The 22,682-nt window shown below is 34.5% G+C and overlaps 2 protein-coding genes and 1 pseudogene across 3 annotated transcripts; 2 read left to right on the top strand and 1 right to left on the bottom strand.

Annotated features, from left to right (window-relative positions):
- The first annotated feature begins 777 nt into the window (after window positions 1-777).
- On the top strand, window positions 778-6,237 carry LOC146918299 (aspartyl protease APCB1-like; annotated as a pseudogene). The gene is made up of 9 exons (XR_015016143.1): window positions 778-1,421; window positions 2,577-2,694; window positions 3,218-3,447; window positions 3,539-3,772; window positions 4,211-4,361; window positions 4,453-4,538; window positions 4,799-4,913; window positions 5,003-5,075; window positions 5,779-6,237. The product of XR_015016143.1 is annotated as an aspartyl protease APCB1-like (transcript).
- Window positions 6,238-8,727: 2,490 nt separating this feature from the next.
- Window positions 8,728-11,297, top strand: LDL1 (LSD1-like 1). Its single transcript, XM_085719949.1, is given in 2 exon segments — window positions 8,728-10,379; window positions 10,381-11,297. Coding segments are annotated over 2 exon segments (2,418 nt in total). The 5' UTR covers window positions 8,728-8,772; the 3' UTR covers window positions 11,192-11,297.
- A 1,657-nt stretch (window positions 11,298-12,954) lies between these two features.
- On the bottom strand, window positions 12,955-22,508 carry LOC146918297 (uncharacterized). Its single transcript, XM_085719948.1, has 13 exons — window positions 22,403-22,508; window positions 21,775-22,291; window positions 19,910-20,156; window positions 18,841-18,953; window positions 17,918-17,997; window positions 17,593-17,734; window positions 17,397-17,477; window positions 17,163-17,267; window positions 16,861-17,043; window positions 15,232-15,324; window positions 14,049-14,188; window positions 13,838-13,904; window positions 12,955-13,328 (listed from the first exon to the last, which is right to left on the bottom strand). Exons 2-13 carry the CDS (start codon window positions 22,165-22,167, stop codon window positions 13,209-13,211), a joined length of 1,764 nt encoding a protein of 587 aa, XP_085576074.1. The 5' UTR covers window positions 22,168-22,291; window positions 22,403-22,508; the 3' UTR covers window positions 12,955-13,208.
- Window positions 22,509-22,682: the final 174 nt, after the last annotated feature.

The raw sequence follows: 22,682 nt of genomic DNA, 5'->3' as shown, positions 1-22,682 counted from the left end.
CATCCACTCTCTTTCACTGGAAACAAACAATACCTAAGTGCAGTTAATTACACAAGACTATTGAAATACACAAGAAAAACAACAAAATTAAGTGTTGGGGTTGGCTACAATTGTAACCACTTGGTTACGAATGGCCTTAGCCCCTACACCCTCCGGTCACTAATATAAGTAAAAATTCATTTTTAGATACATTCAATTAATGATGTATGTGGTTTTTATTATATGTCACATACATCATTAATTGAATGTATCTAAAAATGGATTTTTGCTTATATTACCGAACGGAGGGTATACTGCCTTTAGCATTATTTGATTTTCCACATTCCAAGAGTTATGGTGACGGTTTTAGCACTAAATGTTGTGTATTTGGGCAAATTGACATCGATAAAATCCGCTTGCAATTCCTTTTTATAAAAAAAATTAAAAAAAAACAATATCCACTTGCAGTTAATTAATTAAGAACTAAACTCGTATCTTTTGATTTAAGTCTTGCAAAACTTGGCTCCGTCTAACTTATCTCCAGTGATATTATAGCTCTTTTTGTTTTAGTATAATAACTATAGATAAATGGTGAGTTTGATCCGTAAAAAAATAAGGGACATGAAACATGAAAACTTCGGTTGTACCGTGTTTGATGTTAGACTTACCTTTTACACATCAAACCCACTAAAAGACACCATTTTTTTCAAACATGACTCAATGGTAATTGCTAGGATCCTTCCTTTCTTGTTGACCAAGTCCAGTCTTTAGTAAGACTTTCTGCCACACTTGGTGGCCAAGTTATCATCATTCTCATTGTTCTTCCCTCTCTTCACTCTTCTTCTTCATCTTCCACTTTTAGTAACAATTTTACAGATATGGAAGATGATGAATCACCACAACTCAAAAGTGTTGTTATAATTTCTCTTCCACCTTCAAATAACCCTTCTTTAGGTAAAACCATAACTGCTTTTACTTTCTTTAACCCTTTTTCTCAACAACATCTTCATCGACAACATCATCAACAACAACAAGAACATGAACAACCTCAAAACAATGATCCACCAATCCCAATCCAATCCTACCCATCAAACCCTCAGCTTCAATTTTCATTCAGAAGACTCTTTCACATCACCCCAACAAAGCTTTTCACATTCTTTGGCATTTTTCTCTTTGCCCTTTTTCTCTATGGTTCACTATTTTCAACTACAACATTACTTGAACTACGTGGTCTCAAGAACAATGATGGTGATGATGAACCAAGTAGCTTTCTGCTTCCACTTTTTAAGAAATATGGTGTTCTTGGTCAGAGAGATTTGAAGCTTAAATTGGGGAAGTTTGTTGATGTTAAAAAGAAACTTTATTGCTTCTAGCTCTAAGGTTGTAGCTGTTGACTCTTCATCTGCTGTTTTTCCGATCAGTGGCAATGTTTATCCAGATGGGTATGTTAAAAATCGTTGCTTTTTGCTTATTTGACTTAATTTGGATCAATGAAAAGTTGAAAGTTTTGAATTTTTTCCCTTTTTTGTTGTTATCGGATCGCGTTGACTAATTGTTGCTGTTGACTAATTGTTGCTTATTCAAGTTTAACTTTCGTAGTATATACTACGAAAGATTAGAAATGGTTTATTGGTCATAGGAAAACTAGACGGGATAAGATTAGAAATGACAACATTCGAGAGACAATTGAGGTAGCACCTATAGTAAAATAGATGGTGGAAACTGGGTTTAAGTGGTTTGGACATGTAGAGAGAAGCCCAGAGATTATGCAGGTAAGGAGAGTAGATCAGATGGAGGATAGTCGGATGACTCAGATCATTAGGGGTAGAGGAAAACCTAGAAAAACTATCAGAGAAACTATTAAGAATGATCTAAATATTATTGAGTTGGATCGAAATATGGTTTATGATAGAACATTGTAGCGGAATTTAATCTATGCAGCCGACCCTATTTAGTGAGATAAGGCTTGATTGTTTTTGTTGTTGTTACATTGTCTATAAGAAAACTGAGATTGGGTCACTCAGGGCATACACATTATCAGGGTAAACTAGTTTTACACTGAGTCTAATGGGAATCCAAGATTTTCCAATTATTTTTAAATTACGGATACAGATGGACTTACGTGGCAATATCATGAATTCTCATTGGATGTCGGTGTAAAACTATTTTACATCGGCTATATAGATCTCTATTAAACTCAAAAACTGTACTGTAATTAGGAGTATCAATGCAATTGAATATTTGAAGGGTGTCTTAAAAAAGGGGGGACAAGAATTTTTTTCGCGAGGGTTTTATATTTAAGGACTAGGTGGTACGTAAGTTTTTCTGTAGAGTGACTTTTGTTCTTTTATGCAGCTACCTACACAGTAGTGCATCAGTATCATACAAGTTTTATAACTCTAGGATTGAGGTCATACTCATAGGTTCAAATATCCTCCATGGTAAACAAAGAAAGGGGGCAAGTTTTTGTTTTGAATTGGTCCTAGAACTAAGATACTCCAACTATATGATATAGGAACTACTGATTTGTGCTATTCCAATTTCCTGTATTACATATGCATCATTGTGTTGGCTTAGCAACATGTTCTTCCGTGCAGGTTGTATTACACGCATTTACGTGTCGGAAACCCTCCGAAACGATATTTTGTTGATGTGGATACAGGGAGTGACTTAACTTGGATTCAGTGTGATGCTCCGTGCAGAAGTTGTGCAAAGGTAATATCTGACTACTGTTACCTCTGCATATTGAGATGGATTATATGCCAGAAACCATTAGTCATTATGCTTTCACTACTTGTATTTTTTAAAAGGAGAATGTTAACCGGTGCCCCCGGGGCATTGGTTAAGCATCTAAAAGAGGTAAGTTTTTATTAAAAAATGGTGTAATAATTAGTTAGTCAAAAGTAACCGTTTATATTTCCAACACAATTTTTCTACTTTTGGATTCCTGGCACTGGTTAACAAGACCCTTTTTAAAATTATATATATCTTGTGTAAGGGTAAAGTGGAGCTTTGGCTTAACAGTTTGAGCGTTATCATGTGATTCCGCACATTACTATAGCTTTATAGAATCAGGCTGCACTGCACTTCACACATTATTGTGTAATCATAAACTGAATATTAGAAAATGCCTCTCAGCTAGATGTACTGTAAATATATGCTGACTGTTTTTTTTTTCCATGTAAGTGAATTTTATGAGATTGAAAAACTATGTTAACTCGAGATATAATTGATATAGGGAGCAAATGCCATCTATAAGCCAACACTATCCAACATAGTGCCGTCCGTAGACTCTCTATGCTTGGAAGTTCAGAAATATGAGAAGAATGGATACGATGAAAACTTCCAACAGTGTGACTATGAAATTCAATATGCAGACCATAGTTCTTCCTTGGGAGTTCTTATTAAGGATGATCTTCATCTTATGACTACTAATGGATCCAAAACCAAGTTAAATTTTGTTTTCGGGTAAGAATCATCATTGTGCTGTCTTTTTTCTCATAAGGCAATATTTTCTACAAAAGTGCTGATCCATTCTACACGATGTGGATGTTGTAAGGTGTGGATATGATCAAGAGGGCATGCTTTTGAACACATTGGCAAAAACAGATGGAATCATGGGACTGAGCAGAGCCAAAGTTGGCCTACCTTATCAGTTAGCAAGTAAAGGGCTTATTAAGAATGTTGTTGGTCATTGCTTAGGAAATGATGGAGTTGGTGGTGGATACATGTTCTTAGGTGATGATTTTGTCCCTTATTGGGGTATGACTTGGGTACCTATGGTCCAAACTACGTAAGTAGGATTTTCTCGACAATGTGCTTCTTTACTCTTCATGAAGTGACTTTGTTTCGTTGTTTGAGAAATCTACAATATAACGGTCTGTTTATTTTCTAAAGTAACTTCTGTTTTTAGGAATTTTCAGAAATATTCAATCTATTTTTAAAATTCATTTTTAGAAACTTTTGTAATTTTTATTATATCAGTGGAAATGAAAACAGGAAACAGATGAAGTAATCGGACCTAAACTCCAATTTGAGAATACCAACATTGATTCTTAAAACTATTGTTGTATATTGTTTGAGAATTTTTGTTTTTAAATGTTTTTCTAAACGTACTGTTAAATTATTGTGAATGCCAACATTCTGTTTGGAGCACTTGTTATTTGTTGTTTCTGAGGTTTCTTCTGATTAATCTATAATTTATATGTGACATATTCTCTGCTCTATACAGAGATTTATACCAAACTGAGATTCTTGGAATAAACTACGGAAATCGTCTTCTCAGTTTTGATGGAAACAGCAAAGTAGGAAAGGTGATTTTTGATAGTGGCAGTTCTTATACGTATTTTCCGAGAGAAGCGTACCTGGATCTCGTTGCTTCTGTGAGTTTTTAAATCTGACAAAAATTATGCAATTGGTTTTAGTCCAAAGTCCAATGTTGAATATGAATTCATTATGAATAAAATGATGCAGCTTAAAGAAGTTTCTGGGTTGGGGCTCATTCAAGATGATTCCGACACAACTTTGCCAATTTGTTGGCAGGCTAATTTCCCAATCAGGTAAAAGAAATCGCTGGAGGTGAAATTCAGTATTTGGTTTTTGTAATGCTGGCTGTTTTCAGCTTATATCTATAAATTTTTCTAGGATCGCTTATGAAAACAGCTTATAACTCATGAAAATAGTTCGATGTTATTTTTTGATATAGAAACAGCTTATGCATAAGCAATTATATGATAAGTGCTTACGCTATTAGCGCTTAATTAAGTTGTTTATCAAAACAGAGAAAAACTGGTCTGAGATCCGTGTTATATGCATGCAGATCTGTCAAAGATGTCAAGGATTACTTCAAGACATTAACGCTTCGTTTTGGAAACAAATGGTGGATTTTGTCCACATTGTTTCGGATACCGCCGGAGGGTTACTTGATCATTAGTGTAATCCTCTTTTTCTAATACAACTTTTATTTCCATTTCCAAATGATTTTTGTTCTTGGAAGGCCTTCTAATAAACTTCTATGCTGCAGAACAAAGGCAATGTTTGCTTAGCTATCCTTGATGGTAGCAATGTTAATGATGGATCCTCCATTATACTTGGAGGTGAGGAAAACTTTCTTATGATATTGTGCCTTCTAGTTTTTATCCAAGTTTTTTATGTTGATGAATGGATTATTGAATTTCAAATAAGATAATATGCTTTATAAGATAATATGCTTTATACACTCTTTTTTGGTGTGTTGTTGATAAATAACTCAGCTAGGATTAGGTCATTAAGTGTTATTGAGGTTCTGTCATTTTATTATAGTAAATCAAGTTACTAAGTTACAAGTTATTTTACATTAAGATTTGGAACTTCTATGACTTTGTGATTCATATATATTAGTGTTACTAACTTTTCTATCTATATTCTCTGAATACACCTAACTCTTGATTCTTTTATATTAGTATACCAACTTTTGCTATCTCCGAATGTTGACTGGAACAATCGTTGGTCAAACCATACTTATCTTCCGGCTCAACTAGCCTCCTCTTTTCCGAAGGAAAGGATGTCTAAGTCAAAAATAAATACACCTATGTACTAACGTAGTAGAGAGAATACTAAATGAAAATGTGGATGCGATGAACATTTTGAAAACACTTGATGCTTTCTTATATTCTGGCTCAACTCTAGATTAGCTTTTTTTTTTATTCTACACCTTATTTTCTAATTTGCGACATCTTCTCTTTTCTATTCATTTGCTAAGCTTGATGAACATTTTTTTCTGCTTAATTGATTATGAATGAATAAATTTAATCTTTGCAGACATTTCACTGCGAGGACATTTGGTTGTGTATGACAATGTGAACAAGAATATTGGTTGGGAGAGAACAAAATGTGGCATGCCAAGCAGAATATTGAAGGCTCACAATTTCTTAAGTGATAGTATGTTATGATTCACACAAATCTTAGATGTCATTCAGAGGTAAAATAGTCTATGTATAGGTACAGCCATAATGTAGGAATTTTGAGGAATAATGAATTCCTATCGTATTATTTTATCTTTTTTTTTTTTTTTAAGATCCTAGTGGCGAAACTCAATGTGCGTCTCGTGCAGAGAAGGGGGTGTATTGTGGATTTGAACTCTTACCTCTGCATATCAAACGCCATAGCAAACTTTTATCATGAGCTCTGCACCTATGAATGATCATGAATCATCTCTAACTGCTTTACATTTGGAGTTATTATTTTGAATTAGTTAGCATTTGGAGTTATTATTTTGAATTAGTTAGCACAAACCACCAAAACAGAGAAGTAATGTACATTTTGTTATTATAAATAAATTAAATTTACCCTTGAGTGGATTCAATTATGAAATAGTAATAAAAAAATATGACAAACAAAACAAAATTTGAACTATTTTATTTTAGTTTAATTTGTAAATATACTAAGAATGTAAAATGTTTGTAGAAGGACATTCAATAAGCTCATCAACCATGAACTCACAATCTAAGACCATTTACAATGGTAGGTGCTTAACCTATTTAGCACCACATTAAATAGGCACCCCCATTGTGGAGCAAAATATATGGGTGGCTATGGAAGCACCCTCTCTCTCTTCATTTTTTGTTGGTCTTATTTAATAAATCTTAATAAATTAAATAAATTTTGTTGAAATGTAATGATATAGAATTATTTGTGGGACCTATTTAATAATTTCTTTTGAGGTGTTTGGGTTGGAGAAAATTGGTGATGTAGACACAGGGAACCCATTTAAGCACCTAATTAAGGGTGCTCTGTTGTGGATGGTCTAAGAAATTCACTTTTGGCGTTTTTTAGTACTTTTGCATTTCACGACTTTAACCAGCTGACATGAAAACAAATTGGGATTTCAAGTAAACAAAACTAAGGATTTCATGTAGTTTTCATTGTTTTCTTAATTCCTTTTCCATTATGAGCTTTGTTTTCATTGTTAGGTGTTCCATTTCGAATCATAAATGGCGCTAGGTAGCAAGGACAATGACCATAGTGTCGTATCTTCTTAGCATTTGTTCCGCTTCATGTTTGAACCTTTTAGAATCACTTTTAGGTTGGTCAAACGTGATTTGACGATGTTATGTTTGGCTTTTGTTCCGGGGTGAAACTTTTCGATCTCGACGGACGATGTCTCGCTTAAGGTCGGGTGTTTAGAGTTTTGGTCGAATGAATGACTTAGGTCTTTTTGGTCCCTCCTACTTTTATAATGTTCATTCGTAACAATAGGATGATAAGCGAGTATACGGATCACGACCCACGCATCATTTGATGGCTATAACTCTTTTTGTTTGACGTTTGTTTCATAATAGATTAGCAAATAAAATGAATCTGTTTAGGAGAAATATCTTAGATTTTAATGACTCTTTTCATTCGGCCGCTTGCGGATTGGTTGAGGATCGGGATCATTTGATCTTTTCTTGTGCTTTTTATGGTCATTTTTGGCTTTTAATATCGAGATGGTTAAGCATCTCAACAACTCTTTAGGAGAGCATTTTCTTCAATTTGGAGGTCTTGAGGGTTTTTCCAACAAGTCTCGTTTGACTCTTTTACAACTCTTCAATATCGAGATGGTTAATATTATTTGGATTTCAACTCTTTTTATAATATGGAAGGACGGAATATGAGACATTTTCACAATAAATCGGAACAGTTGCTAACTTTATTGGAAAAGATTAAACTCCAAGTTTTTTGTTGGTTTAAATCTCATTAAATTGTTTTTTATTTTGAGTATTCGGTTTGGAGGTTAAAACATTTATTATGTTTTCATGTTGTCGAGTAATTTTATTTTTCTTTGCTACTTTGGGGTAGAATGTCGATCATCTTATTGTAATTTTTGGATACTTTAGTTTCCTTTAGTACACCTTGTGTTAGAGGAACTTGTGTTGGTTTTTAATAATACTTTGTTCGGACTCTTGAAAAAAATGATAGTTAATTATACTCCCACCATCCCTTAATGTAACCTCCCTTTGTTTTTTTTTTCACATTTCTTAAGAAAAGTGACAATGTAATTATTATGTCTGTTTTGTGTGTTAATATTACCATATTGTCCTTTGTTTGTATATGTATTAAATTTGACTTTTTAAATTTCAAAACAAGTTAGTAGTATTAATTAGGGGTATGTTTAGGAAAAAAATAATAAATGAATCTAGTAATTTGAAAAGGGGTTTAGATTTAGGGACAAAAATAAAGTCAAATGGGTGGTTAGATATAGGGACGGAGGGAGTAATATTCGAAAAACCCCGCTTCAAAAAAAATTATTCAAAGAAACCCTAGTTTTATACATCACGCCACAACAACAATCGCAACATATATCACAACACATGCAATGCCTACAATTGTGATCGCATCCACGACCACTTTATCATAATGAAATGGAAGTTTGACAATTCTACCTAAACTTAACCTTTGATTTGAGATCGGACTATATATTTCACACGATCATTTCATACATTGAAACAATCTCAGCCATCAAGCTAAATCTAATAGTAGAGTTATAAACTGTGTTACACAATTTCTAGAATCATCAAACTAAATCATTGAAAGTCGTAACCGTGTGATACGTTTCTAGATCATCAAACTAAATCGAATAGTTGAGAGTCGTAATTGTATGACACGTTTAAAAATCACCAAACTAAATCATATAATTAAGAGTTGCAAGTCTATGACACGTTTTTAGAATCACCGTCGAAGTCTAGCGGAAGTGGTTAGTGTATAAAGTTTATTCCAACTCAAAAAAGAACCATAACATTGACATATACCAGAAACACTATCAACAACAAAACCATGCACTCACCTCCCAACACTGAGCTAAACTCAGAACAACCCATTGATACACAAATGTCAGAACCCTCATCGGAACCACCGTCACAACCACCGTCGGAATCACCACAACCCCAAAACGACACCGTAACAATCTCCCCTGAAAACCCACCTCAAAATTCCTCCGATTCATCCTCCCAACAACAACAGCAACAACAAGAACAAGATCCAAACCCTAACCCTACCCTACCACGAAAACGACGTCGTCGCAAGAAATTCTTCACAGAATTAACCGCAACAACATCCCTTTCCAAAACCCGCAAAAACGACGTCGCTAAAGACTGTGATGACGAAGCCCTGATTGCAATTTCAGTAGGGTTTCCTGTAGATTCTTTAACGGAGGAAGAAATTGAAGCGAATGTGGTGAAAACAATCGGTGGTTCGGAGCAATCGAATTACATTATTGTTAGGAATCATATTCTTGCACGGTGGAGATCGGATGTGAATGTTTGGTTGACTTATGATAAAGCCGTGAAGTCGATTCGGTCGGAACATAAGGGTTTGGTTGATGTTGCTTATAGGTTTTTGATTGAGCATGGTTATATTAATTTCGGTGTTTCACCGGAGATTAAAGCGAAGAAAAATAGTTCTTGTGATGGAATTGAGAGAGGGAGTGTGATTGTTATTGGTGCCGGGTTGGCGGGGTTGGTTGCCGCGCGACAATTAGTGTTTTTAGGGTTTAAAGTTTGTATTTTGGAAGGTAGGGATCGACCGGGTGGGAGGGTTAAGACGAAGAGGATGTTTGATGGTGATGGTGGTGGGGATGGTCTTGTGGCTGCGGCGGATTTGGGTGGTAGTGTTCTTACCGGTGTTAATGGGAATCCACTTGGTGTTCTTGCTAGACAATTAGATTTGCCGCTTCATAAGGTTAGGGATATTTGTCCACTTTATATGCCGGATGGAAAATGTGTTGATTCTGAGGTTGATTCTAGGGTTGAGGTTTTGTTTAATAAGTTGTTAGAGAGGGTTTGTAAGCTTAGGCAAGCTATGATTGATGAGGTTAAGAGTGTTGATGTTCCTTTAGGGACAGCGTTGGAGGCGTTTCGTAGGGTTTATAAGGTTGCTGAGGATAAAGAAGAGAGGATGTTGTTGAATTGGCATCTTGCTAATTTGGAGTATGCAAATGCTACTCTTATGTCGAATTTGTCTATGGCTTATTGGGATCAGGATGATCCTTATGAGATGGGTGGTGATCATTGTTTCATTCCTGGAGGGAATGAGACGTTTGTTCGCGTGTTGGCTGAGGGTCTTCCGATTTTCTATGGGAGGACTGTGGAGTGTATTAAGTACGGAAGTGATGGGGTGCTGGTGTGTACTGATGGGCAGCAGTTTCGTGCTGACATGGCGCTTTGTACTGTGCCTTTAGGGGTTCTTAAGAAAGAATCGATTAAGTTTGTCCCTGATCTTCCTCAGAGTAAGAAGGATGCAATTCATAGGTTAGGATTCGGGTTGCTGAATAAGGTTGTGATGCTGTTTCCGACTAATTTTTGGGGTGGGAATATCGATACGTTTGGTCATTTGACCGAGGATTTGAGTATGAGGGGAGAGTTTTTTCTGTTCTATAGCTATGCTTGTGTCCGGAGGCCCGCTTCTTGTGGCTCTTGTCGCCGGAGAAGCTGCTCTTAGGTTTGAGATGATGTCGCCGTTGGAGTCTGTCAAAAGGGTGTTGGATGTTTTGAAGGATATTTTTCATCCGAAGGGGATTGTTGTTCCGGAGCCCGTTCAGGCAGTCTGTACTCGATGGGGAAAAGATGAATTCGCGTACGGATCTTATTCTTATGTTGCTGTTGGATCTTCAGGAGATGATTACGATATACTTTCAGAGAGTATTGGAGATGGGAGGGTGTTCTTTGCTGGAGAGGCAACTAGCAAACAGTACCCTGCAACAATGCATGGAGCATTCATGAGTGGAATGAGAGAAGCTGCAAACATTTTAAGAGTTACAAAACGGAAGTCTCAAAGTTCAATGCCATCTAACACAACAAAAAACATCGATGAGGAGACTGACGATTTAGACAAACTATTTGTGAAACCTGACCTGAATTTCGGGAGCTTCTCTGCTTTGTTTAATCCAAACCCGAATGATCTTGAATCTAGTTCAATACTTAGGGTTAAAATTGGAGGAGCTGTATACAATTCCCCCAGTCTTTATCTTTATGCATTGCTTTCGAAGAAGCAGGTCATTGAGTTGAGTCAGATTGAAGGAGACGAAAATCGGATGAAAATGTTAAATCGCGATTTTGGGGTCAGTTTAGTTGGGAAAAAGGGTTTAAGTAGCACTGCTGAATCTCTTATTGCCAACATAAAGTTGCTGAGACCTCAGCTTAATGAAGCAGAAAATGGTCTTGTCCATAGGAAGGATAGTTGTATCATGGAAGAATAGAACTTACTGGCCCCAGTTAACTGTATTTTAATTTTCAACTAGACCTGATTAGTGTATGACATTTTTTTCTCCTCACTGTTGGCAATTTTTCTTAATGATTTTCCATTTTTTTTTTTTTTTGTAATGATTTTCCATACTGATCTAATTGACTTGTCACTGCTGTATTATATTGTTGTGATTAAACATTTGAATGTAGAAATGTTTAGTCCTAACTTTGTTTATTATAAAACTTTATCAACAAAAAAAAACTAATGAATTTACTCCTTGAAAACTTTGTTGAAATCATCTATCAAATACATTGCGAAGTAGCGTATATATTTTCAGAGTAGCGTATATATAGATGTTTCAATTTGATCATTTCTCAGGTTTTTCTTTCGATAAATAAAATGTTAACGGTGATGATATGTATGTTAAGTGTGATGATAGCAACCAAAATGACGATAAAAGTCGGTTATTAAATGTCGTTAATGGTGATGACATGTATGTCAAGTGTGATGATAGCAACCAAAATGATCCATGACATTGTAGCATTCCCTTCAATTTAGTTCCCGATTATGTGATTCATGTAGTATATTGTTGGCAAGAGTGATGATAGAAAGAAGAATGCATAAAATTTGAAATTGTAAGATACAAATGACAATTATGTGCCATAACTGTTGTGTATTTTTTCTTCTTTTTGCTTACACTTTATCCTCTTCTCTAGGACGTGTGCATTGTGAAGAAAATCATTGTTTTTCCGTAGTTGACTTGAAGTAGTGAAAATATATTTATTATTTTATCAGTAGTAGTGAAAATATATGATGCTCGCTAATTCATCTTTCATTTCATTTCATTTCTATTGTTTTAGATATTGTATTCTTCCCTTTATAATTAGGACCGTCCACAATGCACTTAATGAAAGAGACAAATTTTCCATAAAAAAAGAGACAAGTTTGCTAATACATTCACACTTATATTTTAAATATCATACCATATTATATATTAAAATAAGATAATCCGGTAAAGTATCAAATAATGTTATATTTCAATAAAAAATTATATCTGCCTCTTAAAGTTTCTTGGCCAGTCACTGCTTAATGGATAGATCATCACTATCCGCAATGTTTAGTAAAATACATTCACATGAGGATGATGAATTTGAAAAATGTTTGTGTTTTACCAAAATTGAGAACGTGCTAATATTACATGCACTTAACCAGAGATGTCACCATAGTTAACGATGTTTAATAACAGACAGAAGAATGAACTTGCAAAACATTTTACATATTCGAGGACAAAATTGAAGTCTTACTCAACAAACAAAATAAAGTTATATACGTTTCAATTCATCACTAGAGTGCTGTTTCTCAAATGTGATTATCATTCCAGTGCTCAAGATTATCACGTTTCTGAACGAGGCCATCAATTTAATCATTCTCATGAACTACTTTGGATATACCTACAGCCTACTGGCTGATACTTCCAAGGGAATTAAATTGAATGTTATTCTTTCGTTGTTGGTTAATGCCTTCAATAGATTTTAACGAACAGTGTCTCTTTCACTTCAGCATACAAAAAAATTGATATAACAGTAAAAAGATTACTAACTTCGGTATTTATGTAGGATCACTTGCTTCATTATATTTTGTTCCCAATGGTAAATGTCATTCTTTAGGTGAACTAGCAACTTATATCCTTGGTTACAATCTTTCAGATCTGTCTGCATGGATATCTCTAGCAGCACAATCAAGGCTTATAAATTCTTTCTATTGGCTAAAAAAAACTTTAATACAAAATGTTCACAATTGTTAATCATAGAATTAGTGATTGTACGTCAAAAATCATCCCACTTCCGGATAATGTTTTTATAACTACAAAAAGACCTGAGTGGCATAGATATATCAGATAGAAAGAAAGCAAAGCAGGATCTCAACAATGGTATGTAATACAAAGGATTAAGTTGGCTTGAGGCCAATTACAAAAGAAATTGCAAATATTACAAGCAAAAAAAATGACTAAAGACAATATGCAGATTGATCTAGCTGGACATCTTCACTTGATCACTAGATTGTAGCGCTTGAGAGGCGAAAAACCTCACATCAACATCTGGATCTTCACTGAGCTCCACCAGACATGGTTTGATGGTGCTCTCCACAACCTTCATTGTTCAAAAGCATTGAATTGTGAGACAATAAAAATGATTTCAACAAACAAGTCTGGTGACAAATGCTGGGACAAAGTTTTCCAAGTGAAATCATTATCAAACAGCCAACTTGGTATCTAACTAGCTGGTTTTTTTAGGCAAACTATGTAAGCTAATTGAGGTTTTACCACACTCCTTTTAGAGAAGATTTGAACAAACAACCAACTCAAATAGCATAAAATGAAAAAAAAGTGCTAGCAACACTCACTTTAACATTTCTTATTTCTTATTGAGTAAATTCCATGTAGGTCCCACTATTTTATGTGGACACATTCCGAAAATGGTGGGACTTGTTAAAATTTCACCCAACAAGAGAGTGTTACTAGCACTCCTCTAAAATGAATTCCAATCCACATGAAGCAAGATCTAAATTTCTGATAAGAATGCTTAAATCAGTTCAAAGAAAATTTGAGCAAATGTAAGGAAGTGCGTTAAAGATGAAATCTTAAATGGAAGTAACTTACAGATTCGTCAACAATTGGAATGAGAGACTGCAATACTTTAGCAACATTGAATTTGATATTGGGTACCCTGCAAGATTACAAACTCGTCAACAATTGGAATAAGAGACTGCAATACTTCAGCAACAATGAATTTGATATTGGGTACCCAACAGACATGCTACCAGCACTGGCTCAAATAAAGACATGCAAAGTGAGGACTATGCAATTTTACCTATCTTTTGCTGCATTAACGACTAGAGGCAGCAGGTTTGTGGTAGTAATTTCTGATCCCAGAACAGGAGCTAACAGAGAAATTGCATGAAGAATCGTCATTCGATACAGATAATGTGGATCATTAACCATGTCCAAAACCTGTAAAGATACTTGCTTAGCTTGATAGTGAATAGCACACCAATCATAAGTAACATAAGCATTGGGGCATATTTGGAAATACCTAGTTAGAGAAGTGTCTACTTTAACATAAGAAAATCTTCCGGAAAGATTATTCAAATTGATACATTTTATTTCATTTTCTTCAAGTTTCAGCACATGCCTTATTTTGTTTTCTTCAAGTTTCAGCACATGCCTTAACAACTTTGGCAAATTACGACCCCATCCCATATTTCATTTCAAGTCATTTCTTTCCCTTTAAATTCTTTTTCTTTACTTTTTTCTTTCCAGAATTAGCATCCTTTTATGATTATTTTGTTTCTATGCATTAGGTAATAGTCAATTATGGACGTCATACCTAAGAAAAGATTCCAAAGGCTAAATTATTAGAATTATGAAACGCATAAAGAAACCCAAACACTTCTTGCATTATATGTTGAATTTTTCTTCGATTATTTTTCATGGCAGGGGCAAATAAAATTTGGGTGATCAAGGCCATACAAGTTTAAGAAAACATTTTCAAAGCATTGGTTAACATCCCTTTTATTAAAATCTTTTTCAGGTAGTCTAAGCCTTAAGGTGAAATGTCCATGTACAACAACAAAAACCAAGCCTTTTCCCACTAAGTGGGGTCGGCTACATGGATCAAATTTCGCCATAATGTTCTATCATAAACCATACTTTGGTCCAACTCATTAATTTCCAATTCTTTCCTAATAGTTTCTCTTATAGTTTTTCTGGGTCTTCTCCTACCTCTAGTGATCTAACTATCCTCCATATGATCTACTTTCCTTACTACAGAATCTACAGGTCTTTTTTCTACATGCCAAAACCACCTAAGTCTATATTCCACCATCTTTTGTACTATATGTGCTACCCCAACTCTAATATTTTCATTTCTAATCCTATCTCATCTAATCTTAAGACATCCAATGCAACATTCTCATCTCTGCTACACTTATTTTATTCTCATGTTGATAAAATACCGATGTACATCAAAAAATAAATAGATATGATAAAAATACCTGGGGAATAATGTGTTGCATTGCCCATTCTGGTCCAAATTCTTCCGCTAAGCGTTTAATATTAGTAGCAGCTGCATCGCGGATTGAGTATACCTACAACCATAACCAATATAGTTGAAGTCAATATGATGTCTTCAATGTAAATAACATCAAAACCGCATAGCAACATACATAGAAAGAGAAGTTTTAAAACATTTTACAATTTGTAATCGGTGAATTATACGGACTTGTAAGCTTTATATTACACTATGAAACTTTATTTCACATCCTAGATACCAATAAAAATATCAAATTGCATTTTTTTAAAAGGACATAGCAAAAATGCATATTAAGCAGGAAAATAACTATGCCGTTCAACATTTTATTTCAAATTTGGAATACTTGCAAACTTACTCTATTGAAATCAAAGTTCTACATTTGTTCTGAGTTTATTTTGTTCTTATTTTCCTGCACTTAATTGTTCTTGCTCTTTACTTTTCTGTTCTTTATAATTCCAACACTTCATCTTCAGTCATTTACTTTTATGCATTTTATTTCTGTGTTTAATTTTAATCCTTTGTCTACAATGATCATGAGTGAGTAGACTTGTTTAGTCTTGGGATTGTTGGAACGATCTAATCCTATTCAACCCAAGTCTAGACTCTATTTTATAAAATTCATTTTCTAATCTAATCTCATCATTTTAAAGCTTTATATCAAATATCAAACGAAGGACCGAAAAGTGAAGTTTGATATTAGAACAAATGAGATTAGACAAGATGGGCAAAACATGAGAATAGTTTTGTGAATTTTAAGACAAAATAAGATTTATACTTAAAGGGTGTCAATGATAATCAACCGTGAGAATAGGCTTGATTATTATTGAGATACACTCATGTGTTTTGAAAGGAAACATGAAATACAAAAGAATATCTTGTCTTCAGAAATGAGTTTAACATAAAATAGAGAAATAGATAGGGAATGTTTAGTATTTATCATTATGATTAGACCACAATCCTAAGGCCTTTTTATAGTATTTAAATTAAAACCAAGCAATCATTGAACTTAACAAACTTAATTCAAGCAATCATTGAATTAAAACTATGTGAAAGTCTACTACATATTTTCTTTTCCGCTTCCACGTACAAATTAAATAAAATAATTCAGTAGCATAGATTAGCCAAAGAACCATATTTTAAGCAACACGGAGAAGCCAAGCAGACACCACACCACAGTAAACAAAAGATCAGCATAGAGAATCTACGATGGAAAATGGGAATACTTTATAGTACAAATTTTACGATAATCATAAGTTCATTACAGCTCCGGGTGTTTGTAGTTCCGGATTGCATGTTCCTAACTTTAGGAGGTATCAGTTTTTTCGGAGTTTTCTGTTTTCTCCTTGGTTGGAGCTGCTGGGATTTTTGCTTTGTTTTTTGATCTTTGAATTGTTTTTAGCGGGCAGTGTTTGTCCCCCCAAACAGTGCACGTTTGTGCTCTTGTTTAGTGTTATTAATACAATTAGCAGTTAAAAAAAATAAAGTTCATTACAGCTTTAATATAAAGCAAGTCTCTGAATTAAATAGACTTGGAAAATAAGAGTGGAAAGAAGTAGAATTCATTTTTTATAAAAAGTTTAGCTTCACAAACCTTGTCCTTAAGCCATTGCATGCAAAGAGCTCCAAGCTTATCATCAAAAAAGCCTACACCCAACTGACTTGCTAACAAGGGTATATATTCTATGATTGCAAGTCTAACTCTCCAGTGCCGATCCTCAGCAAGCTCAACAATAGCTGGTAATAGCGACTGAGATAACAGATCAATACCAATAACCTGCAATGAACACATGCATATACATTACCATAGCCTCAATAGAGGGAATGTATGAAGAGTAATAGCATTTGAGATGTACATTGCCAATCTGAAAGAATTTTCAATTTTAAGGCACAAACCTGGTTCACTTGATCAAGCTTGCTGATGATATTTAGCCTGACATCAGGAAACTCGTCTTTCAAAAGAGAGAGGAAAATAGGGAGAAGTTGCTCAATTGTTGCATCCTGCAGCAACCACAAAAATATGTTAAAAGCAAGATCACACATGCATCCTCTCCTTTATTTACGCAGATACATTTTCAAATGTGTTAATTAATGCCAGTACAACTTATGTGCTTAGATGGAGGTTCATACCTTCCCCAAGACTGGTGCCATTCCCATTATAACTGAAGCCAGTGCAGAGCGAACATGTTGAGATGAATCTGTCGATAATTCCTAAATAAGCAAACTTGATTAGTCATAACAATTTAATATCTATAGAGATCAAAAGTACCAAAAATGTTAACCTGGGAGAATAGCAAATTTTTTATGGTAAATTGGCAATCCATACCTTTACACATGGTAGGATATGCTGAATGGCTAGTTCAGGACTTAATATGCGGGAGAACTTGGTCACTTTCCCAGCAGCAGCAATACGTACTTCAGCCTCATTATCACGCAGCAGCCGAACATATGCAGGAACCAATTCCGTCCTAAATATACATCATCATTATAAACAGTCAATTAGAATCTGCGAAACAAGTACATTTTTAAACCATGCCATTGATCATGAACAAACTAATACGCAGTTATTTATAGATTTGATCAAGAAGCATGAGGTTTTTGACCAACTGAAGAATGTCTAATTATTAATATAAACGGATAAGAGAGGTTACTTGGTGGAATCAGGACCAACAGCTTCACAGAGCTCATAGAGTTGATTGGCAACCATGTAACGAACACGCCATGACTTATCCTGCACAATAAGTAATTTAAATATGTAATAAAGCATGTAGAACATCATTCTACAAAAAACACAAGCCAGCAAAAACATTTGTTTTTCTTATCAAGAACACCTAGATTTCCTAAAATTAAAATGAAAAGAGGATGCAATTATGAATATGAAGACAATGGTGTCATCGTGAGAACCAACTAAAGTGACACTGGAAAAGAATACACATTCAAACAGAACTACAGCCAAGGTTTAAACTCACTCAATTATTGAATAGCTTCAAATGCAGTAGTCTCACTCATTCCAACTTAAGCATGATTAACATGCGCTTGAGGGTGATTTTACTGAACATGGCGAGGAATTTAATGAGTAGCGTATTAATCACATAAATGAAGTAGTTACTCATTCCAGGTTTTACTGAACATTAATGCATTCACACCCATATTGGTTACAGTTCTCATATTTCACACTCTTAACACGTTTTTTCCTAATCTTAACTGTTCATGTATGTCCACTTATCCATCACAATATTCTCAGCTATGCAAAATTTAGCTTATGCTCTAGTTGGCACTCTCTGACCCAACATAGCATAAAGCATTGTCAGAAGCTATACTAGAAAGATACATCTCAGCACATAAAAACAAAAATCCCATACATATGTTTATGTGAAAGGGTGCCTAAATCTATACTAGCAGAGTCATCGGCATGAAAGCTTGAAAGAGATGAAGCTCAACTGTGGACCTCTTATAATTGTTGCACAAAAATATTCTATTATTCGATTTTGGTAGATTAAATGTTAGCTAATCAGCAAGTCATACAGTACAGAATACATATCTTCCCGCATAATATTATTTTTGCTCAATATACCTGAGAAAAGTTAACTATAACAGGAAGAATATGTGCCACACAATCTTGAGGCTCCAACAATTTTCCAAGAGCTGCACAACCCTCAACAGCAAGAAGACGAACAGAATCTTGATCTACAAGAACAAGAGTCAGAAGGTGATTATTTATATATGAATATATATTTATATACACACACATATCTAGTAGATTACGTAAAAAGCATTGTATTATTCAATAAATGAGCAATGACAGACAGAAACTTTAGTCACACTGATAAATTGGCAATGTCTTCAGTTTCTAATAAGGAAAATAAGTAAACTTCAAGATTATAAGAAACTTAAAATTTTTCATCTGAACCACAAATGATGTGTAGCTTTCGAGACAACACAATCATTGAACAGATAAAATTTATCAAAATGTCAATTTCTTGAATAAGATTATAGGCAACGATAATGTAAATGCACCCTTGAGAATTTCCTTCATTTAGTTACAGTTGCACTCATTTGCCTCACTGGGATTAAATTTATGTGCAGTACTTCCCTTATAAAAAAATATCAATAACAGTAAGATCATCAGACAAAGTCTGCACAAATGAAAATGTTGTTGAGGAAACTAAGATCAACAGAGATTAAATATGAACAGTTGAAGCCGCCTATTCGATGCTGATGATTTAGGTACTTTGGTGAAGATGAATTCTTGTATTTTAGGTATTTTGGTGAATAAATATCAAACTCACATTATACGCGACCTGGGTGAAAGTTATCTACGACTCCAAAAATATTTAAATTTTTAATGAGATTCCAATCTTCTTGTTCTCTCAAGGTTCCCTTGTCAATTTTCTGAACTTAAATAGACCTAATTCCCTACCTACATGAAGTGGTCACAGTCAAATATTAGAATTTTGTTATCTGAATTGCATAAAGCCCTAGATGAAAAAGACATTTTAGAACATCATTCACAGCCATAGAATATCACCTACCTATGTCAAAATTATTAAACTACAAACATCAAGTAATCATTATGTTTTTCCTACTTTTTGTTTAACAGATCAACAAAGTGGTGAAAAAATTACTATATCAACTTCACATACCATCCTGTGTGAGATCATCAAACACAGACATGATGTCAGATTTCAAGTGAGCAGCTTCAACAGTAGCAGCAAATTTTCCCAGGTTGGTAGCAGCAGATCTCCTAACCATAGGCATATCATCTTGGCACAGCTGCCCATATATGGCCCTCAGTTCAGTTTTCAACGCCTCCGGTGCACTAGGGTAGGCAATATGAAACAAGCCACATGAAGAAACCCGGGCTGTGAACCACTCACCAGAAGCCAGCCTCTACATAGTTGATATCACAACAAAAAATAATTTGCAAGTGCAATGAATCACGATCAACTCAGGGTTAAACTAATAATTAACACCCACGGTTTTAAATAGTGTTGTCAATCACGGACTGCATAAAATTGGCTTATTTGAGCTAATTTACTGGCATAAGTTTTGTGAGACTATTTGGGAGAACTTATGAATATTGCTTATGAGATTGTTCATAAGCCGATTTCAGCTTATTTTCATATGTTCTCCAAGATAGATTATGGAAGACAGTTTTAACTTTTAACTTATGCTTAAAAAAATTAACTTTATTTTATCTTTGCAATAAAAATAACATATGCATAAGCGCTTATCACATAAGCGCTTTTGCTATAAGCTGCAAACAAGTCATTTATCCAAACAAGGACTAGGTAATAAATAGAGTGTTGTGGAATAATGAGAATTTGTTCACATTTAACTACGCTGTAGCCTCTATTTGACAACACTAGTTTTAAATTAGTCTCCAACTACAATCATAGCTTCGATCAATGTAAAACATTGTTGACTTCCCAATAACCGAATCGGAACCATAAGGGTGGCTGCAAGAGGAAATTTGATTCCCTGTGGTCAAGGGGAGCACACATTCGAGACATCGGCGACTATTTGACATTGATCAGACAGTCCAAAAAATGCAAATTTTATTTTTTATTATTATATAACTAAAATACCAACGTCAAATCTTGATCAAATCAAACTACTGATGTCCCGAATGTGTGTATCCAACTGCAGGGAAGTTGAATCCCTACAGAAGTTACATTTGTCTACAGTTTTCTATTTTCTATAGCATCATGGATCAATCCTATCTAACCTAATAGCAACGGCAACTTAAAACCTAAATTTTCCATTTTCTATAGCATCATGGATCAATCTTAACTAACCTAATAGAACTTGCAACTTAAAACCTAGAGAACAGTGGCAAAACATAATACAATAAAAAATAAAATGCAACAAAATTGATTTTGAATTACTTGATCCTGTAAAGTTGATTTTAGCTAAAAGAAATTGAAGGTTAAGTGTGTTATATTTGGATACAATCATGTGAAACTAAGTTGAATAATAATAAATCCAATGCTAAATATCAAATCTAGAGGCAAAATACAGATTCTAGCTTCAAGTCAGAATCAATTCTACATACAAAATAAATTTTACTCGACTACAACCAAACATGTCAATCAATTCTAGACCTCTATAATCAATTTTACTTGCTCCAAAAGTGAAACCAAGCATATGCTATGGCCCTATATCGATAAACAACTTGATTTGCAGCTTATACATACCCACTTATCATGATAAGCACTTATGAGTTATTTCTACAACAAAAGATAAAATCAATTTCATTTGTTAATGTATAAGATATAAGTTGTTTTCATAAGCTATCTTGGCGAGCTTATGAAAATAAACACCGACACATGTGATTGCATTCGGTTAATTCATTTTCTCAAATTATCACCGTGTCACGTGTCGGTGTTGTGTCCGGTGCCTGGTGCCGGTAGATAAACTCAAATATGTCAATCCAAACAGATACCGAATAACATTATTAAAATACAATACACTAAAAATATAATAATGCAATTAAGCTATATACTACCTTAACCAAAGGAATGAAATGCTCAACCAAATCTTGCTCCCTCATCTGAGCACCAATTCTACAAAGCGATTCAACGGACTTATCCCTAACACAAGTCTCCTCAACAGTACAAAGAGTCTCCAACGGTGGAAGCAAAACACTAGCATGCTCCACACCACCAACATACGGCACAAAAACTCCTAATTCCTCCGCCGTCGCAAGAAGCACTTCATCATCGTCATCGTTATTCTCGCTCAGAAACGGAATCAGCTCCTTTCTTGTTCTTTCTTCGCCGAGAGCACGGGCGATTGTTGATAAACGACGGATCGAGTTTAAGCGGAGTTGAATGTCTTCGTTCTTTAGTTCGTCGATTAGAACCGCGATTGGATATAGAGGTTGATCCACCATAGCCATTTCGATCTGAATCTAACAGAATCTACGAGTTTCGATCGGTGAATAATCGATTTCAAAGGCGAATCGATGAAAAATTTAAAGAAAAAATTTGAAAATTCTTGGAATGTGCAATGCGATGCTTGATCTGAAATTACGAAGAAAAATAGCGTGATTAGAATGAGTTTAAAGAAAAATTATTAAAAAAATGGAAAAATTGGAAAAGGAAGAGGAAGAGGATGAAGAAGTGATGATGAACCTGAAGGGGATTGAAGAGTGGAGAGGAAATTGGATTGGATCTGATGTGTTTGGAAATGGAGAGAAAATTTTGGTGTTAGAATTTTCTCGAGAAAATCACCATTTTCAAGGTGTAAAATTTGGTTTGATTTGTTATTTGGGGGTGGAGATTTTTTTTTTAATTGGGTTTTTGGATCTGGAATATGAGTGGATCCGACCCGGAAGATTTTTTTTTCACTTAAATAATATTAAAAAAACATTTTTTAAATTTTTAAGTATTTTATTTACAATTTAACTTTTTT

Source organism: Medicago sativa, chromosome 6, assembly GCF_051527215.1.
Source record: "Medicago sativa cultivar Bolivia chromosome 6, Bolivia_mono, whole genome shotgun sequence".
In the NCBI taxonomy this organism is placed as follows: domain Eukaryota; kingdom Viridiplantae; phylum Streptophyta; class Magnoliopsida; order Fabales; family Fabaceae; genus Medicago; species Medicago sativa.
The sequence above is the reverse complement of the archived record's forward strand: the minus strand, read 5'-3'. Positions and strand labels throughout refer to the sequence as shown.

Bases quoted from the DNA above. Each gene is read 5' to 3' on its own strand.
- LOC146918297 (XM_085719948.1), bottom strand. From the start codon at position 22,167: ATGGCTATGGTGGATCAACCTCTATATCCAATCGCGGTTCTAATCGAC. The intron at 17,735-17,917 runs GTAACCTCTCTT...ATGTATATTTAG, and splicing joins GTTGGTCCTGATTCCACCAA to GACGGAATTGGTTCCTGCAT. The intron at 17,478-17,592 runs GTATGGATTGCC...TTGCTTATTTAG, and splicing joins ATATCCTACCATGTGTAAAG to GAATTATCGACAGATTCATC.